At 36.3% G+C, this 18,275-nt stretch overlaps 1 protein-coding gene across 1 annotated transcript; it reads right to left on the bottom strand.

The window, feature by feature from the left end:
• Positions 1-3,275: 3,275 nt before the first annotated feature.
• nr5a1b (nuclear receptor subfamily 5, group A, member 1b) lies at positions 3,276-17,133 on the bottom strand. Its single transcript, XM_084387819.1, has 7 exons — positions 16,943-17,133; positions 16,132-16,250; positions 15,550-15,691; positions 13,761-14,473; positions 5,990-6,109; positions 5,397-5,544; positions 3,276-3,744 (listed from the first exon to the last, which is right to left on the bottom strand). Exons 2-7 carry the CDS (start codon positions 16,231-16,233, stop codon positions 3,491-3,493), a joined length of 1,479 nt encoding a protein of 492 aa, XP_084243945.1. The 5' UTR covers positions 16,234-16,250; positions 16,943-17,133; the 3' UTR covers positions 3,276-3,490.
• Between the last annotated feature and the right edge of the window lie 1,142 nt (positions 17,134-18,275).

The raw sequence follows: 18,275 nt of genomic DNA, 5'->3' as shown, positions 1-18,275 counted from the left end.
GAGGCACTACATAAAATAGTTCCGGTTTAATTTTAGGAATAAGATGCATGCTATCATTTGCTCTTTTTCTTCTTGTTCTTTTTTTTTTTTTTTTTTAAATCATGAAAGGCAATGAGAAAGCAATATTTATTTGTTATATGTATATTTACATTTCAGGGAAATTATTATTTCTATTATTATTATTTTAATTTTATTATTTTAATTTTAGAAATATGATGAATGTTACCATTTGCTGTTTTCTTAGACAGCGAAAAGTATTTGGACAGTGAAGCCTTACTTAAAAATGAAATCCCATGGCATAAGATAAAATATCAAACCAAGCACATTTTTTCTTTAAAGAATGATAGTATATACTCACACTTTTAAAGCATGATATGCCTTAACTTTTTTTTGCAAGGACTTTTAACTAACTGGTCTCCATCTTATATGTCTAGCATCAATTTGACATTTTAGCATTTATGCTAGCATTATTTGTTTTATTAAGTTTGACTCAGTAGTATGTGTGTGTTAGACAAATAACTGAGAGAAACTAATATCTACAGGTTTAAATAATTTGTATTTATTCATTTGAAACAATACAGTTAAGCACACTCATAACAAACGTCATTAACACAAACATGTTACATGATAGAGAACTTGACCAATCAGACACTCCACTATACAAAAATGAGCCAATCAGAAACATGCTGAGATATCATAATCAGCTTGTCCTAAGCTTGAGAGGGGCGCAATATTGAAATGACTTTTCTTAACAGTCACACACAACCTCTCTTACACACATTAGAACACACACATCGAATGCCGATTTATTCTCTCAGCTTCACAGGATCAACAGTGTTAGTGTTAAGGCAGAATTGCAAATCCTAATTTACCTCCCCATTTCTCAGCATGTGCACACACACTTAGACACACACACAGCTCATTTTAAACATACACATTGTTAGTGTGTGGGTTTGAGCGTGCCATAGATAAGTACTTGTACAGGCGTTAAGAGCTCTGTTCCAAAACCTAGTGAGCTGCCTTGCTGTCTACTAACTATAATGCCTATAGGCAGCTGCCTTCTAATAGTGTCCGAATTATGATCGCACCGCATAAGGGAATAACTTGGAAAACTCAACTATGGACAGCAGTTCAACGTGGCACAAAATATGGTAGATTTGACTCACAACAGAGTCTAGTGTTAGTATGGTGTTGAGACAATGATGTACTCAAATAGGCAAACTTACATATTCCATTCAAAAGTTGGGGGTCAGAAAGATGTTGCAATGTTTTTTTAGAATAAGATGTCAAAAATACATTAAAACGGCAATATTGTGAAATATTACTACAACTTAAAATAACTGTTTACTATTTGAATATATTTTAAAATATATATATTTTTCTGTTATGATCTTTACTCCAGTCTTCAGTGTAGATAATAGCACTAATATGCTGATTTGCTGCTCAAGAAATAGTTCTTAATATTTTCAGCGTTGAAAACAGTTGTTTAGCTCAATATTATCGTGGAGACCTTGATACATTTTCTTGATACATTTACAGGTTCAAAAGAATCTTTTTGCACATTATAAATGTCTTTACTGTCACGTTTGGATCAATTTAATGCAGTCTTGTGAATAAATGTATTAAAAAGAACTTACTGACCCCAAACTTTTGAACTGTATAGTATATATAATTTCAATTTATTTATATATATATTCACTGTGCTCATTCTAGTGCTTTCTGGGATTGACTTTGGGTGATGTTCCTTAGTTTTTGGCCATACAAACAAACAAAACTTAGACTATTTCGTAAGAAGTGTGTATGATGCCGTCTAAGCTCACTAGGTTAAATGACAGCTATTATGGTTGTGCAGGAAAAGCTTTGTTGAATGGCACCTTCCCTCTCTCTCTCTCTCTCTCTTGCTTTCAGTCTTAAAAAGGGAATGTTAATGAAGGTTATTAAGATCATTTTCTGGCTCCTCTTGAGGAATTCATTAGATTTACCAGCTTTCTGTTTCATTAGTGCTTTACTTCATTTCATATTTCTTACAATGTCTCATTTGACATGACGGTCATGCTGTCTGGCTGTGACTATGCCTCACTTTGTTTTACTAGTGTGTGAGTGTGTGTAATGAGAGGGAAGGCACAATCTGTTGCTTTTTTAAACAGTGAGCTGCAAGAATGATGTATTTTTTTTAAGCCAACACCTGCAAAACGAGTTAGCATTTTAGCATCCGGTTCCATCGTCCTGATTTGTTTAGTTAAATGCCTGAAATAAGGTCTGTGGTGAACACAAGCTCAAGATATTTTCACATTTTAATCTACGATATAAAATACATCAATAATACCCCTTGAGATTTTGGTAACGCGGTATTTTTAATGCTTTAATTATGCCTTGCTTTCCACCTTATAATGCATTGTATGATCTCAAGAACAAGTGTAACCAGGTTATAATATACGATAATACTTATGTTATGCCTTTAGAAAATATAGTGCAATATGATGCATGACAAACAACCAATTTCAGATGTAACAATGAATCTGCAAATATTATAATGCATTTTAACTTTGGTTACAATTATTTTTGAAAAGATATAATGCATTATTATAACGTATATTATGAATACCTTTTTAATGCATTATACATGAAGACTTTAAGCAAAGTGTTACTGAGATTTGTCTTGAAAAAGGTGGTTGATATATATATATATATATATATATATATATATATATATACACACACACACATGTTTTAGTTGGATGTTACTTGTTTCAGATTGTAAAGTTCTCATAATGTTTCCAAGATTACAAAACGTAACGTTCCCTTATACTATAACCAAGATAGTTCTGAACGTTCAGGGAACATTCAGAAATGATATGGGATTGTTAGCAAAACATTCAAATCAATGTTAATGTCATGCGACCTTGGTGTAGTTTCTTTATAGCCCACGTTTAGCTTTTAACATCTGGCAATTGTATTTTGGCTTGTTCATTTTCTGAAGATTATCTTGATGAGCAAAGCCTGTAAGAATCATAACTTTTGTTAGTCACAGAGCTTATTTTGTACAATAACTCAAAAGCCAATGGAAAATGTGTTTTTGTCGAGAGAACCTCAGGACGGGCCTTAAAAAACATGTTTTCCCTGCAGCGCCCTATACACATTAAAAATAGAGGTTCCAAAGGGGTTTTTTTTATTTTTTTTTATCGATGCCATAGAAGAACCATTTTTGGTTCCCAGAAGAACCTTTCAGTGAACAGTTTTTCCCACTACAAAGAAAGGTTAAAAGAAACTTTTGTGTGATGGAACCATCGATGCCAATAAAGAACCTTTATTTTTAAGAGTGTATTAGAAACCCAGTCATTAACACTGACATCTCCCCTCTTCCTCTTTCAGAAACACAGTGGCATGGTTGATGAGGTTTTCTGTGCGAGAGATGACTGCTGCACAACATGATAACAGCGTCATCTGCGAAGGAATCAGGCTGTTGTGTGTGTGTGAATGTGCGCTTGTGTCAGATGCAGGTTCTCTTGGCATGCAGCATTTCTATGAGGAGGTTGTTGCAGGGCACCTCTCCGCTCAGGTGTTTGTAGCACAGGTAGTCTTCGGCTTGCGTGCTCAGCGCTCTGAGCTCGGGAAGGCGTAGCAGGATCTGGCTAAACCTGTCCGGGAACTGCGGATACGCATACAGTGTGTACTCCAACAGCGCGGCGTTCACCTGCTCGTACACGCTCTCGACGTAAGGCTGGTTTTCCAACAGTTTCACATCTGCAGAGTGAGAGATGCACCGATAGAGTCTCATTAAAGACGGCATGAGTGGAAAATGGGTTTTCAAGCACTTTCTGAATGCACACAAACACACACACACACAGCTCTCAGGCACTCTTATTATGAAAAGCAGCTTTTGTTGGAGCTAAATTGCTCTCACTTAAGGGAACGCGAACAATAAAGGAGCATTTTCTCCTGAAGCTGAGAAAGAGAGGGCCATGGCAGCACGGACCAATATGGGGTCAATCCATTAAACTTCTTTTGAGCCGGAGTCTCGCTATAGACGGTGTGTGCGCGTCCGCGAATGGATACGTGGTCTGGCTCCCTGCCTTTGTAAACAGGAGCGATTCAGAAGGCTTTCATTTTAATTAAGCCCATTACCCAGTTAGCGCACGGCCCGCGCCACACAAAACACGCTGCCACTCACGACAAATAGCCTGATACACACGCGTCCTCGTTAGCGTGGATCAAAATCAATGCAATATTCGTCTTTTGAGAAGTTAATTAGCCTCGGTCAAACCCCAGCGGGGGAAACATAGATACGCTCAATAAGACACGGAGGACGGGGTGACGGTGCCACCGCGGTGGCTATAAAAATGTCTTTTTTATATTAAACTATTAAAACATAAGCTGCAGCGTTGAGCGGAGGGAGAGAGACAGAGAAAGAGAGGAAATTTCCCAACGCTTCCACAATGATACAAAGGATTTGCTCTCTGGAGTTAGTTAAGAAGTAAAACTCATTCAAACACCTGAGCGGAACTTATTCAAATTAAAAGACCAAAAGACGTGCATAACTGGATAGTTATCGTTCCGTCGGCCAATCACGTTAGTGGAATTTATACGTTTAACCCGTCTTTTAGGACTCAGTCAAGGTTAATAAAAAAGTCTTGAATTAAAAGTCATATCATGGGAAACAGGTTTTTGGTCTTTTGAAATTATAATCAAAAGCTGCTCAATCGACATACTCTTTATTTACGATGAAACTCACTCCCCAATGATTTGTGGAAAATAAGTAGCAAAAATCATCTTGGTTATGATGTCATAACTGTGAGCACATTAATACACTACTGTTCAAAGGTTTGTTTGTTTTTAAAGACATTTATTCAGCAAGGACACGTTAAATTGATCAAAAGTGACAGTAAAGACATTTAATGTTACATAAGATTTCTATATCTAATTCTGTTCTTTAAAAAAATGTCTATTTATCAACGAATCCTGGTGTCAAAAAAAGGTGTCAGGGTTTCCACAAAAATATGAAGCAGCACAACTGTTATAATAACTGGAAATGTTTGTTGAGCAGCAAATCAGCATATTAGAATGATTTCTGAAGGATCATGTGACACTGAAGACTGGAGTAATGATGCTGAAAATTCAGCTTTGCATCACAGAAATAAATTACATTTTAAAATATTAAAATAGAAAACAAAACTTAAAACATATTTCACAATATTAATGTTCTTGCAGTATTTTTGATCAAATAAATGCAGCCTTAAATGACTACTTGCAAAAATATTTGTAAAAAATCCCCAAACTTTTGAACAGTGTCCACACACACACACACACACACACACACACATAGCAGTTCAGCAGTTTACATGCAAAGACATCAGCCAATCACATCAAAGCTACAGTAATAGCATGTGCTGCCTCACCTGGGTTAAAGAGGATGAGGTATTTGAGACAGGCGGTTTCTCTGCGGTCCAGCTGAAGCTCTTGTAGACGATGCACCAGCTCCTGACCTCTCTGTATCATCCCGCTCAGAGTGACCCCTGCCTGGGCCAGCAAAGACCCCAGCTCAACCTGACCCACACACACATATATGCTAAACATCAACTGAGTGGATCTAATGCATTTATGTGCATATGTCTAGTGTGTGTGTGTGTGTGTGTGTGTGTGTGTGTGTGTGTGTGTGTGTGTGTGTGTGTGTGTGTGTGTGTGTGTGTGTGTAATGTGTGCCCTTGTTTATATTACATTGTGGGGACCAAATGTCCCCATAAGAATAGTAAAACCTGAGATCACCTACATTGTGGGGACCAGCCAGCGGTCCCCACTTTTCAAAAGGCTTATAAATCACACAGGATGAGTTGTTTTGAGAAAGTAACAATGCAGAATGTTTCCTGTGATGGGTAGGCTTAGGGGTAGGGTTAGTGTAAGGGGATAGAATGTACAGTTTGTACGGTGTGTGTGTGTGTGTGTGTGTGTGTGTGTGTGTGTGTGTGTGTGTGTGTGTGTGTGTTTGTGTTACCTCCTGTCCAGTGATGAGAAGCACACTGTCCTCTTTCCCATGATGCAACTGTCTGGCGATGTAGTCCAGCACAAGAAGCTCACTCCAGCAATTATGCAGCAACTTCATCTGATCTCCCACCTGTGGAGCAGAGAGAGAGTGAATAAATGAAAATGGACATGAAATGTACAAATATTTGTGTAAATATGCATTTGCATTATATATGTCGATTTTTTTTATATATATAAATTATTATTTATGGAAATATAATTGTTCAGAAGCTTCGTAGATTCTATAATTGCTTCAAATCTCTGAAAACGTAGTTATATTTATTGATATGTATTATTATTATTTCATTTTATTTCATCACTGTAAAAAAATATTGTTGGTTTCACTTAAAAAAGTAAGTTACCACGGCTGCCTTAAAATTTTGAGTTTACTGAAATAAAAAATTTGAGTTAATACAATGAAGGAGATTGGTTTAATGAAAAGAAACTCAAAATATTATGTTATCTGAACCACATTAATTATCTAAGTATATTTGACAAAAGATGTTGTGATAACAAATCATAAAAATATATTTTTACAGTGAATGTACAATAATATTTACATTTGTTTATATTTACATCACTTATATTTCATTTAACAAGAAAATTATTTCATTTGCTTATCTCATCTAAATTTCTAAGATAAAAAATTAAATAAAAATGGAAACAAATGAGACAAAGATATAATAAAAAAGGATAGAGATGTATAAATATGAAATGAATTATTATTGGGCAAATTTAAGCAAAATGTGAAATTTGCAGAAGACTTTAGTAAGACTCTATTTGAGGAGAAACAGCTGAGATATTATGAAATTTGATATTTCCTTTTGAAAGTTAAAATGCATATTTAATACACACACACATAGCCTCACCCACACACATTTCTCAGAAAGCTGCAAGTTTTCCACCGCCTAACATAGAATTGAGTTAGTGTATAAAAATGGAACAGAATGGATTGAACCATTATTGAGGTTAGCAGAGCCGAGGATGTGATTCAGTGTTCATTCAAGTAGCTGCCCGCTATTGTGCTTCACAGTCCACAGTCCTGTCCAGTACAGGTATAATTGGATTGAAAATATCCAGTTATGTGTATGATATAATTCTACAGAGACAACTTTCAGCTCACTGTTGCATACGAGGTTCGTGACCCCACAGAAGCCTCCCGGGGCGGCACAGTTAATTGCAACAGAAACGCACTCGGTATTTTTTTAAAGCGCATAGAATTGGACGCTTGATCCATCACTCCCTTTATGCCACACTCCTGTTGCCATGACGAGAGATTGTACGGCACATTCTGCACACAGTGAAGGAAGCTGGAGTCTTGCGTGCGCGCATCTGTTGAACACTGTGTACCCGTGTGTCTACAGCAACAGACAGACAAAAAACGCACATGTAAGAGCTTTCTATGCAAATGGAGGAAAGCAATGAATGCTGAGGTGAATGTCATTAAACACAATTTCACTGTACTGTAAAGAAATCATTTCAAATCTAAGGAATGGCACAATTTCTGTACAATCAGCCGATTACTAGTCACAAGCAATTAGTGTTCTCAAATATGAAATCAAGTATGTCTTTATAGTTCACACAAAAATCTAAAAGAGGAAGCACGACAGTCATATGTTGTGGAAATGACATGACATGAGGGTGAGTAAATGATGATATTTTCATTTTTAAGCTATCTTGTCATACACATAAATGGAGAAAAAGCAAGTAATGCTAGCTTATTAAAGTGAAGAAGGCTAAAGCTAGTGAATGTTCTGTTAGAATACAGTGACTGAAGCGCTTTTGAAGAAATTCATTTCATACTTGAAAAGAGAAAGCTTACTGCATTTAGCAGCCTTCACGAATAAACATAAAAACGCACTTATATTTAACTAGAAGTGAACGTGCTGCTAGCTGGTGTTTAGCAATGCTAAGCATCAAGCTAGCAAAGTATGATCAAACAACATAGGCCTATGATTTAAAGCACAGTGCCCGTGATTAAAGAAGTATTTCAGAAATAACCTTCAGAGTTGTCCAAAACTGGACAACCAGAGTCTTAAAACAAAGCAGTGAGCCATGTTAAAATAGCCATATATTATTCTCATTAAAACTATGCATTTTGAATGCAAATACATTAATGAATAAATAAATCAAATTGTTATAAAATTATACATTGACAGACAGACAGACAACAGATAGATAGATAGATAGATAGATAGATAGATAGATAGATAGATAGATAGCCATTTTGAAAGCAAATAAATGATTATCTCAAGTTACTTGTTTCATACTGACTTTAAAAGTAGTATGAAACATAGTGCATTGTGCAACAATAAGGAATATGCAGCGTTAATAGCCACATTCACATTAAAAAAATCACGTTTGATTCATTGAGTGGCATCCAGGTTTTTTAGTTTTTTGTTGTTTTTTTGGCCTTTTTTTGTCTTTTCTCATCTGAGGCACCAAGTAATCCATGACTGGCAAAGACAAAATGCTAAAGAAAAATAGGCTTATTGATTTATCAAAGTGACAAAAAGCCCAAAGAAAATAAATAAATGATACTGAGTGCTATAATAAGGACTTCCTTTTTGAATACTGGACTTGCAACTTACTACCATTAGTGTACTAGTATTTTTCAGTTTGTCCTCAGCGGCATCACTATAAGTGCTGTGTGAAGCCGCTTTTGGAGAGTGTCAAATGCCCTTGGCACCCCGGTGTGGGCTTTTATATGGGACGGAGAAAAAGCTTTACTCTGAAAAGATTATGAGTAAAACAAGACCCTTGTCCATTTCTCAGCAGTAGCTGTTGACTCTGAAATCACACACACACGCATCCACATTCACGTCCACACTTGAACACCACAACACTTCCCTGTCAGCGCTTTCTATATTTTGTAACCCTCATTTATCTGCGATAATACCTGCCGCTGCCCCAGACTTCCACAACACAGGCTTTATTCTTGTAGCTATTTCTCTCTCCGTTGTATCTTTGAGGAATAAACCCGCCTCTTTTTTGTGTTGCAGGAATTTGGGATTTTGACCCAGAAGCACACACATATCCAGCTGTGTGAATGAGGAAGAAAAAAATAACAAACACACAAAAGAGGACATAAGCTACATTGAGAATGCAGTTGAGAAATCAGTTGACTTCACTTAAAAAAAAGTAAATAAACTTAATGCGTAATTGAAACCAATAAGTTATGTGGAATTGTCAAATAGAAAACAGTATTTTTTTTATTATGTAATAATATTTCACAGTATATAGTTTTGATCCAATAAATGCAGCCTCGGTGAGCATAAGAATCGTTTGAATGAAATGTAAGTCATCAGTGTATTGCAGGCATACAAAGAAAATGTTATACGGCAAACTGTTTGCAAGTAGTACGCTATTCTGAACACAGAGTGCTTGTCTGTAGATAGAGATGCACACAAACCATCCAAAACATTTTTTCAAACTGTCACACACACACTCACACTGAATGAGGTCTGCATATATTAGTCTTCAGAAGGTAAATAAACTAACAGTTCACATCCGGCGTGTGTGTGGGTGTGATATGTGTGTATGAACACACCTGTTCAAGTAACAGTGTGAAGTGGAAACAGTCCATCAGCACAGACAGAGGAAGTGATGATGGTATTAGTACTGTAGTATCCTGTCTCAGTGTGTTTAGAGTCAGTCAGTAGTGGCATATCACTTACAGAAACTACCATGGTATTATTATAGCTTACATAATTATTGTACTTTAGGCCTACATTAAAGTTGCTGAAATAGCTTAGCTAAATAAAATAAGTTTATATAGCAGCAGGAATGATGCCGGAAGACTAATTCACCACTGGTTCCCTCGAGATTTTCATTGTCCATGTGTGTGTAAGAACGAAGAACAGCAAGTGTTACTATGTACTGTATATTGAGTGTGTGTGGTTGAAATGCTGTAATGTATCATCGCATGCTGAGTAAAATAAGGTCAGTGGTAAACACAACTTGAAACTTGAATTTTGTTCTACAATGTAAACCGCACACACTCTTAAAATGAAAGATTCTTCAAAGGTTATTAGGTTTAGTTTTTTCATTGGGTACTTTAGAGATCTTGATGTCACAGTTTAGGTTGTTCAGATCAGAGTATTAGTTTCTAAAGAATTACTAAATAAAAAGGTCTGTAAAAAGATTTCCTTATGACATCAGAATGTAAAAAAAAGACTTTCTTTCTAATAGAAATTTTATTTTTAGGAGTGAATAATATTCAAATGAGTAAACAACTATATTTTCTGGAGGAATCTGATTAATTAAAATGAGAGAGACTTGTTGAATTAGAAAAACCTTCACATGCAGGCCAGACTGAACACACGGACACTGCAGCATTCACATTCTCCTCTTATCTGGAGTGGAATGCTGCTGCTAACCCCCACACACACACGCATGCACACACACACACACACACACACACACACACACACACACACACACGCACACTGTTTCCATGTTTTATGAGGACATCCCATAGTCATAATGATTTTTATACTGTACAAACTGTATATTCGTTCCCCTTACACTAACCCTAACCCTAAACCAACCCACCACAGAAAACTTTCTGCATTTTTACATTTAAAAAACAACAAAAAAACAACACTTAGTATGATTTATAAGCTGTTGTCCATGGTAACCAAAAAACGTCACCATAAGGTTTAAAAATTATTGCTATAACTATCTTAGTGAGAACATTTGGTCCCCATAACGTAGGGTTTACCAGGACCACATACACACACAGGGATTGGAAAGCATACCGTTTTTCCTTTGCCTTTATATATATATATATATACAGTGCTATGCATAAGTTTAGACACCCATACTAAAGTTGACTAAAAAGAGGAATAAAAAATCTTCTTTTGGAAACTGAACTTAATGCCTTAATTAAAAAAATTAGGAAAAATCCAACCTTTAAGGACACCAATTTTCTTTGTGAATTAATAATGTATCGTAAATAAATAAATGTTCTACCTTAAAATACAGGGTGCATAAGTTTGGACACCTCTATGTTAAATTCCCATAGAGGCAGGCAGATTTTTTTTTTTAAGTATTTTTTTTTTTTTTTTTTTTAGGATACTATGCATCCTGATAAAGTTCCCTTGGCCTTTGGAATTAAAATAGCCCCACATCATCACATAGCCTTCACCATACCTAGAGATTGGCATGGTTTTATTTCAGTTAGCCTAATAGCTGGTTTGATTTGCATTGAGAGATGATCTTATGAAAAGTACCCCATGCCAATCTCTAGGTATGGTGAAGGCTATGTGATGATGTGGGGCTATTTTAATTCCAAAGGCCAAGGGAACTTTTTCAGGATGCATAGTATCCTAAAAAAAATATATAAAAAAATACTTAAAAATAAAAATCTGCCTGCCTCTATGGGAATTTAACATAGGGGTGTCCAAACTTATGCACCCTGTATTTTAAGGAAGAATATTTATTTATTTACGATACATTATTCATTCACAAAGAAAATTGGTGTCCTTAAAGGTTGGATTTTTCCTAATTTTTTTAATTAAGGCATTAAGTTCAATTTCCAAAATATGATTTTTTATTCCTCTTTTTAGTCAACTTTAGCATGGGTGTCTAAACTTATGCATAGCACTGTATATATATATATATTAATAATAATATTTCAGACTTTACTTCGGCCTTCCTATTGTTTTCCAAGCCTCTGTTTCCTACCCCTATTTAATCTCTATTTGTTTGTGTGTGTGTGTGTGTGTGTGTGATTCAAATGCTGTAATGTATCATTGTGTGCATGCTGCATTGTCAGCAAAGTTTGGAAACACTACAGAGAGAGACAGGAGCTCAGAATGGACAAAAGAAAGGAGTGTATCCTCTATTTCCTCTAAGACAACAAACACACTAGAGTTTATTTAAAGAGCTCTTCAGGACTAACAAAACTCAAGTGTTTTATTTAAAGACCCTTCAATGCCATGGTTATAATGGACATTATATAGCTGTCAATTTTATGACGCTATTACTCTCCAGAAAAAAGTTAATGAACCTTCTGAAATGACCCCAAAATATATCGCAGCATTTCGGATTATCAATAAATCCTTCTACAATCAATACAATTTAAATACGAATGAAATGATCCCTCTTCAAGTTATATTATGTTAAAGCTATGTAATTTTATTCGCCACTAGGGGTCGCTAACCTCTTACAATAACAAAGGCGTCGGTTGATGACGCATAAACGGAATTATGGAACTTGTCGTCATGCCGAAGGATCTAATAATGTTTATGGATGAGTGAATACATTGATGTTTTTAACATGACTGTGGTATGAAGCAGGTCGCGATCGCTAGTGAGAGACAGATATCTGCGCCACACGCGAGTCCCGCAGATATAAAGGAATAAGGACATTTCAATCTACCGAACTAATTTACCTGCAAGTGCTGGATTAATACTCACACAGGTCAGTTTATTAGACGAATTAAACTTGAGGTAACGTCTGCTTGCCATGGTCCATAATGTTTGAATGAAACAACAACAGCGTGAGCGTGCCGCTAGACGTAACGCAGTTGTCCACGTCTGTCGCCATGGTTACTATGGCAGTATGAGCGGAAACCAGGGATAACGCGGGTATAACGTCATTGACAGGCGACAAGTGGGACGGGGCGACAGGGACGAGCCATTATTTAAAATTGGAATTTCTCTGAAATTAAACATCTTTGGGAACTTTTGCGATATTGTAATTACACAAATGCAGGAAATATATCACACTGTGCAAGTGATTTTTGGATATTTTATTAAAAAAATCGTACATATTGTAGCTTTAACACAGGAGTTGTGAAGATACCGCTAAAACGCGAGCGAGTCAGTCATGGTTTAACAATCTTGTGATGTCAAAAAACTGCTACTAAATGAATTCAGTTCAGTATCCAGTATGAATTCCCAAAAATAGATATTTTTAGTTCTGTGATACCCCAATATTTTAATTTGGCATTTGCAACTACACATAACTACACAATTGTTTAAAAGTTTGGGTCAGTAATTTTTTTTAAAGAAATTAATACTTTTATTCAGGATGCATTAGGTTGATCAGAACTGACACATTATATACAAATTATTTATATTTCAAGTTAATGCTGTTCTTTCTATTCATCAAAGAATCCAGCAAAAAAAAAAAAAAAAAAATGCAATCATGGTTTCCACAAAAATATGAAGCAGCACATCTGTTTTCAACATTGATAATGACAAGAATGCGGTTTTACCGTATTTTTGATCAAATAAATCCAGCCTTGTTGGACTTCTTTCAAAAACATTAAAAAAATCTTGCCAACCCCAATGCACAATAGTGATTATTATCTTAATTCAGTCTAATATACTCCGTCTTTGCCATCAAAACCAGTTTCAACCCTCATTACAATCCAATGCTTCAGGTTAATGACGTCATTGATAGCAGAAAACCACATTTTCTTGGTCTTTTAAAAATGACCTACAACAAGAACAACCAGAATACTTTCCTCGAATACTTTCCTGTTGATTGAATCACATCAGACATCACTACCATTATAAATGTGACAGAGCAAACACAGCAGGCCTGACTGTTTATCTAGAAACACACACACTCCCTGTTCATCCATGTCAGCATCATCTCATCATGCTGACTGCATCCGCTCCGTTAATGCAAACAATGTTGTGTGTGTGTGTGTGCTGATGAGGTGTGCATTGCTTTCAATCCTCTTACAATTCGGATTATAATAGGATTTCGCCCGTGTTCACACTCACCTTGAGCTCCTTAAAGAAGATGCAGCTGCGTGCCCATTCCACGATGGAGAAGAGCGTCTGGTCGGCCATGTGGCACATCAGGCCGAAGGTGCTGAGTCGTTCCTGTTTGGCTGCGAGACTCCGAGAGTTCTGTTCCTGCTGCAGGTGGGCCAGGTGAGCGCTTATCTTGCTCTGCACCTGCAGCTCATCTTGCTCACAGCGAACAAACTCCAGAACCAGCGGCGGGACCGTGGAGCCCGGCGGGGCCAGCGGCGGGCTGCTCGACACTCGCGTCTGATCCATGTACGTGTAGCCTGGGACCGATTCCGGGGAGCTGGCGCTGGTGTAGTGCTCTGAGCTTGTGTAGTGGTCGGGATACTCGGACTTGATGGCACGGCCGGGTAGGTTTGGATACGGGTACTGTGCTGGCAGAGGGGTGTGGGCCGGGATTGGGCCGGATAAGCTCAGGGAGCCGGATGCGTACAGGCTGCGTTCATAATCGGTGGGGGCCAGCGAGGTGCCGATGTTCAGGTGTGTGTTTTTTTGAGCTGGAATGGAGAGAGCAGTGCTGAAGCTGTAGTCAGACTGTGGTGATGACAGCAAAGGGGGCGTGGCTTCCATCTTTAGGCCACTGGCCCGGATGAGAGCTTTCTTCTGCTGCTTTAACGCCCGGTCTCGTTTGTACATGGGGCCGAATTTATTTCGCCCTCCTCGCATCCTGTCGGCACGGACGGCTGTGAGCACAAACAATACCGTATTACATTGTGCTTTATAATTAATGTTCATTTGTATTATAATGTTCATTGTTAATAGTATTATAAAAGTATTGATGTTATAATTCCTCTAAGTAAAAGTTTTATACAAAAATAAAATCAAATAAAAAAAGTATTTCTGTATTAAGTTCTGTATTAAATGTATGTGTGTGTGTAATAATAAATTATATAGCCTATATGTGTGTGTGTGTGTGTGTGTGTGTGTGTGTGTATAAAGGTTTTTCAGTTCATATATGAATACCTGGCTTCAAATTAAAATTTCATTTCTTGCTTTGTTTCTCGCTTTCAACTATATAAATAAATAAATACGTAATAATAATGTATTTGTTGAACTGGAAATGTTCATATGACATAAAACTGTAAAACCGTTTTTGGTTCTAATTGGAATCTTTATTTTTAGAAGTGAAGGATTAGGTTCTATAAGTTGAACGTTGCTTCTTTTCCGTTTTTATAAAATTCGTCCTTCTATTCGAACTAGTTAAAAATACCTCTATAGCCTGACTGATTAAAATAGAGTCGTGCTTAAATAAATACTTAACCTTGGTTTGATCCAGAAGCAGCGCGCGCAGCCGGGAACGCTGAGGTGCCGGCAGATAATAGCGACCTTGCAAGAAGCGCTGCGATTTCTTTTGTTATTTTTTCACTGTTGAGTTTTTCCCTGGTCTTTTCTCTTATTCTAAATCTACATATAAAACAAATCAACCGGCTGCAATGCAATTTAAATTCTGATTCGTTTTTTTTTTTTTTTTTTTTACTGACCAACATGCCTTACAAAATACATTATTTGTTCAGGCATACGATTGTCTTTATCGGGCATATAATACATACATGTATATTTTAATAATAAATAAGATTATAAAATAATTAGAAGATAGTCTTCTAATTATCATCTTCAAAAAAATGGATGAACAATAGGCCATTTTATACGAAATTATTTACCAATGTTATCCCTTAAATAATTGATTATTATTTGACCTCCAAATATGCTTTATAAATTTCAGATGCAGTTATATTTGAGATGAAACTGTTCCGCTCACCCTCCAGCCGCATCCCGACGTTGAGACATTTCTGGAAGCGGCAGAATGGACACCGTTTCCTCTGGGTTTTATCAATCTTACAGTCTTGACTCTCTGCACATGTGTACCGTTTGTTATTCTGTACGGTCCTCTTAAAGAAACCCTTTATAATGAAAAAAATAAATAGCCTACTGTTACGATTCGTCAAAGGTAAAAAATCAAAACAATAAATAAATAATATCTTTAAAAATGCAATTCTAGAAAAAAATGTAATTACCATGGTAGCTTTAAAATGACCATATACATTATTAATTTGCTCGCAGTGACGGAAACATCTAAATAGCCTAATATATATATATATATATAAAAATAATCATAAAAACATCTAACATTTGATACAGTGTAAACAATTAAACTGCATTTGTCAGCTTACAGAGCTGTTTCTTCACCTGACCCTTAAAAATACAAATATATTGAATTCAACATTTAATTTAAACAAATGATTCTTAATGGAACAAAACAAGTAATTCTAATCACATAAATTACTACATTTTAGGTCACCTAAAACAGATTGAAACTGTCTTATTTAGGCTGATTTATTACCTTGCAGCTCTCGCAGGTTAATAACCCATAATGATAGCCAGAAACTTTATCCCCACACACCGGACACAACTCTTCCAGGTCCGTATCATAACTGTAGTCCATCCCGCCCCGCCGAGCGCCTGCGCACACACACATAAACACACACTGCTAAAGTGAAGGTTCTTCAGCGGTTCTGCAAAGAACCTTCTTCTTATCAAAACCGTTATTCTTCGGAAATTAAAAATGTTCTTGCAGTTACATTATTCATTTCTGGACCAGAACATCGATGGATTTTGAAAAAAAAAAAAAAAAAAATTGATGCACCAGATTGTAAAATCTTTGTCGGTTCTAATTAGAACCTAAGTTATTTTAAATGTGATCTGATATCAAAAAAGAATTGAACAGTAAGGCCTTGAAATGATCGCTTTCAATAGGCCTACGTCTAATAAAGCAGCTCCTTTCATTGATAATTCTAAAGATGTCATTATATCTAACATTTTAGCATTTTTGTCTATGCTTAAACTGATTTTTAGCAGTAAATGTTTATAATATCACATCACATTAAATTAACAAGAAAATATGACATCGGCATCATTTAGGCTAGTGCATTTAATTGAGCAATAATTCTAATGCTGTCTATCTGTATTATTTTGTTAAATACCAATAGCCTATATTTCAGATGCTGTCTAAACATAGACTAATTATGTGATATAAAAATATTACTTAATGCCTTCTAATAGAATAATCGATCTTTCACGCTGTTTGGTTGGAATGCAAATGAGTCCAAATGAACTCACGAAAGCATGTGATGTTGAAGTGAAAGAACTGTTACCTGTCAGTGACTCCTGCTCCTCTGCGGTGCTTCAGTGCTGCTGATCTCTGCGCGAGGAATTTAATCACTAGAGCCGCGACACCCGCGCGAGCCTGCCGGTTCACTTTGTGCGTGTTTCCCCGGTAAAAACCTGCGTGATGTCTGCGAGGACAGCGCGAGGGCAGCAGCTCTTTATTAGTGTTTGGCCTCGTGCGTTCACACAGTAGACATGCCCTCATATTCGCGCACACGCGCGCGCACGCACACACATACAAAAAAGGAGTGAATGAGCGACAGGAAGAAGCGCCTATCTGCAAGCAACAGGTACTGAGAATGAGGAGGAGACATGAAAACGTTTTAGTTTAAATTAACGCTGAACAATTTCTGATTAAAATGAACTCTTATATGAAGTCAGCTACCTAAGCAAACACTTAAATAAATAAAAAAATGTTTCCTTAAGGACAACCAACTTCATCTCAACTTAATTTACACGAAACTGATTAAAAAAATTAGTTGAACTTGTAAAAAGGGTTGAATATTGCTTAACTTTTTGATGAAAATTTTGATGAGTTAAAGCAATGTAAAAACATGTTGTCATAACTTATTGATCATAAAATGTTTTAGTGAACGTGTTAACATTATTTTTGCTGTGTTCAAATAAAAAACATTATGTGCACAAACAATCTTAAAGTAACCTTACATTTATTCATTATTATAATAATTATTTATAAATAGGATTTGCACACTTATAAATGGTCCAAAGCAGGCATGAATTAGTAGCCTAGATTTTTGCTAAAAAATAAAAAATAAAATAAAGGGCTCCAACACTTTTTTCCTCGCAGCGATGCCATAGACGAACTATTTTGGGTTCCTCTAAGAACTGGTAAGTGAACAGTTCTTAAAAGAACAATTTTATTTAGTGTGAATAACATTTCAAAAATCTAAAGAACCCTTATAAAGAACCTATTGTATAGGCCTAATTGAAAGGTTCCATTGATGTTAATGGTTCTTTATGGGACCACTGATACCAGTAAAGAACCTTTATTATTAAGAGTGTATAAAAGCTGAACGATCAAGATCCACGTGACATTCAAAAGCAGTGAATTAAATACGCTAATAGCAGCCGCAGCCCAATGACAGACTGTGATCTGATAGCTCACATGCTTTAGTTCAACTCTTAAATCGAAATTATTGTATTTTGACTTACATGACCCGCCATGCAATCGTTGAGATTTATGCATACATACAAACATCATCATCTTCATCACAATCATAACCGACTGATAAATCCCAGGTTTCCACAGACGACCTCTGATTACATTCGCATCTAACCAATAAAATAAGAATACAGATA

This window comes from Rutilus rutilus, assembly GCF_951802725.1.
Source record: "Rutilus rutilus genome assembly, chromosome: 18".
Taxonomy (NCBI): domain Eukaryota; kingdom Metazoa; phylum Chordata; class Actinopteri; order Cypriniformes; family Leuciscidae; genus Rutilus; species Rutilus rutilus.
Note: the sequence above shows the minus strand (reverse complement) of the source record. Positions and strands in the feature narration are given on the sequence as shown.

Coding starts and splice junctions, on each gene's coding strand:
- nr5a1b (XM_084387819.1), bottom strand. CDS start 16,233: ATGGACTACAGTTATGATACGGACCTGGAAGAGTTGTGTCCGGTGTGT. Junction 14,474..15,549: donor CGTCGGGATGCGGCTGGAGG/GTGAGCGGAACA, acceptor TTGTGCTCACAG/CCGTCCGTGCCGACAGGATG. Junction 3,745..5,396: donor CCTCATCCTCTTTAACCCAG/GTGAGGCAGCAC, acceptor CTCACTCTGCAG/ATGTGAAACTGTTGGAAAAC.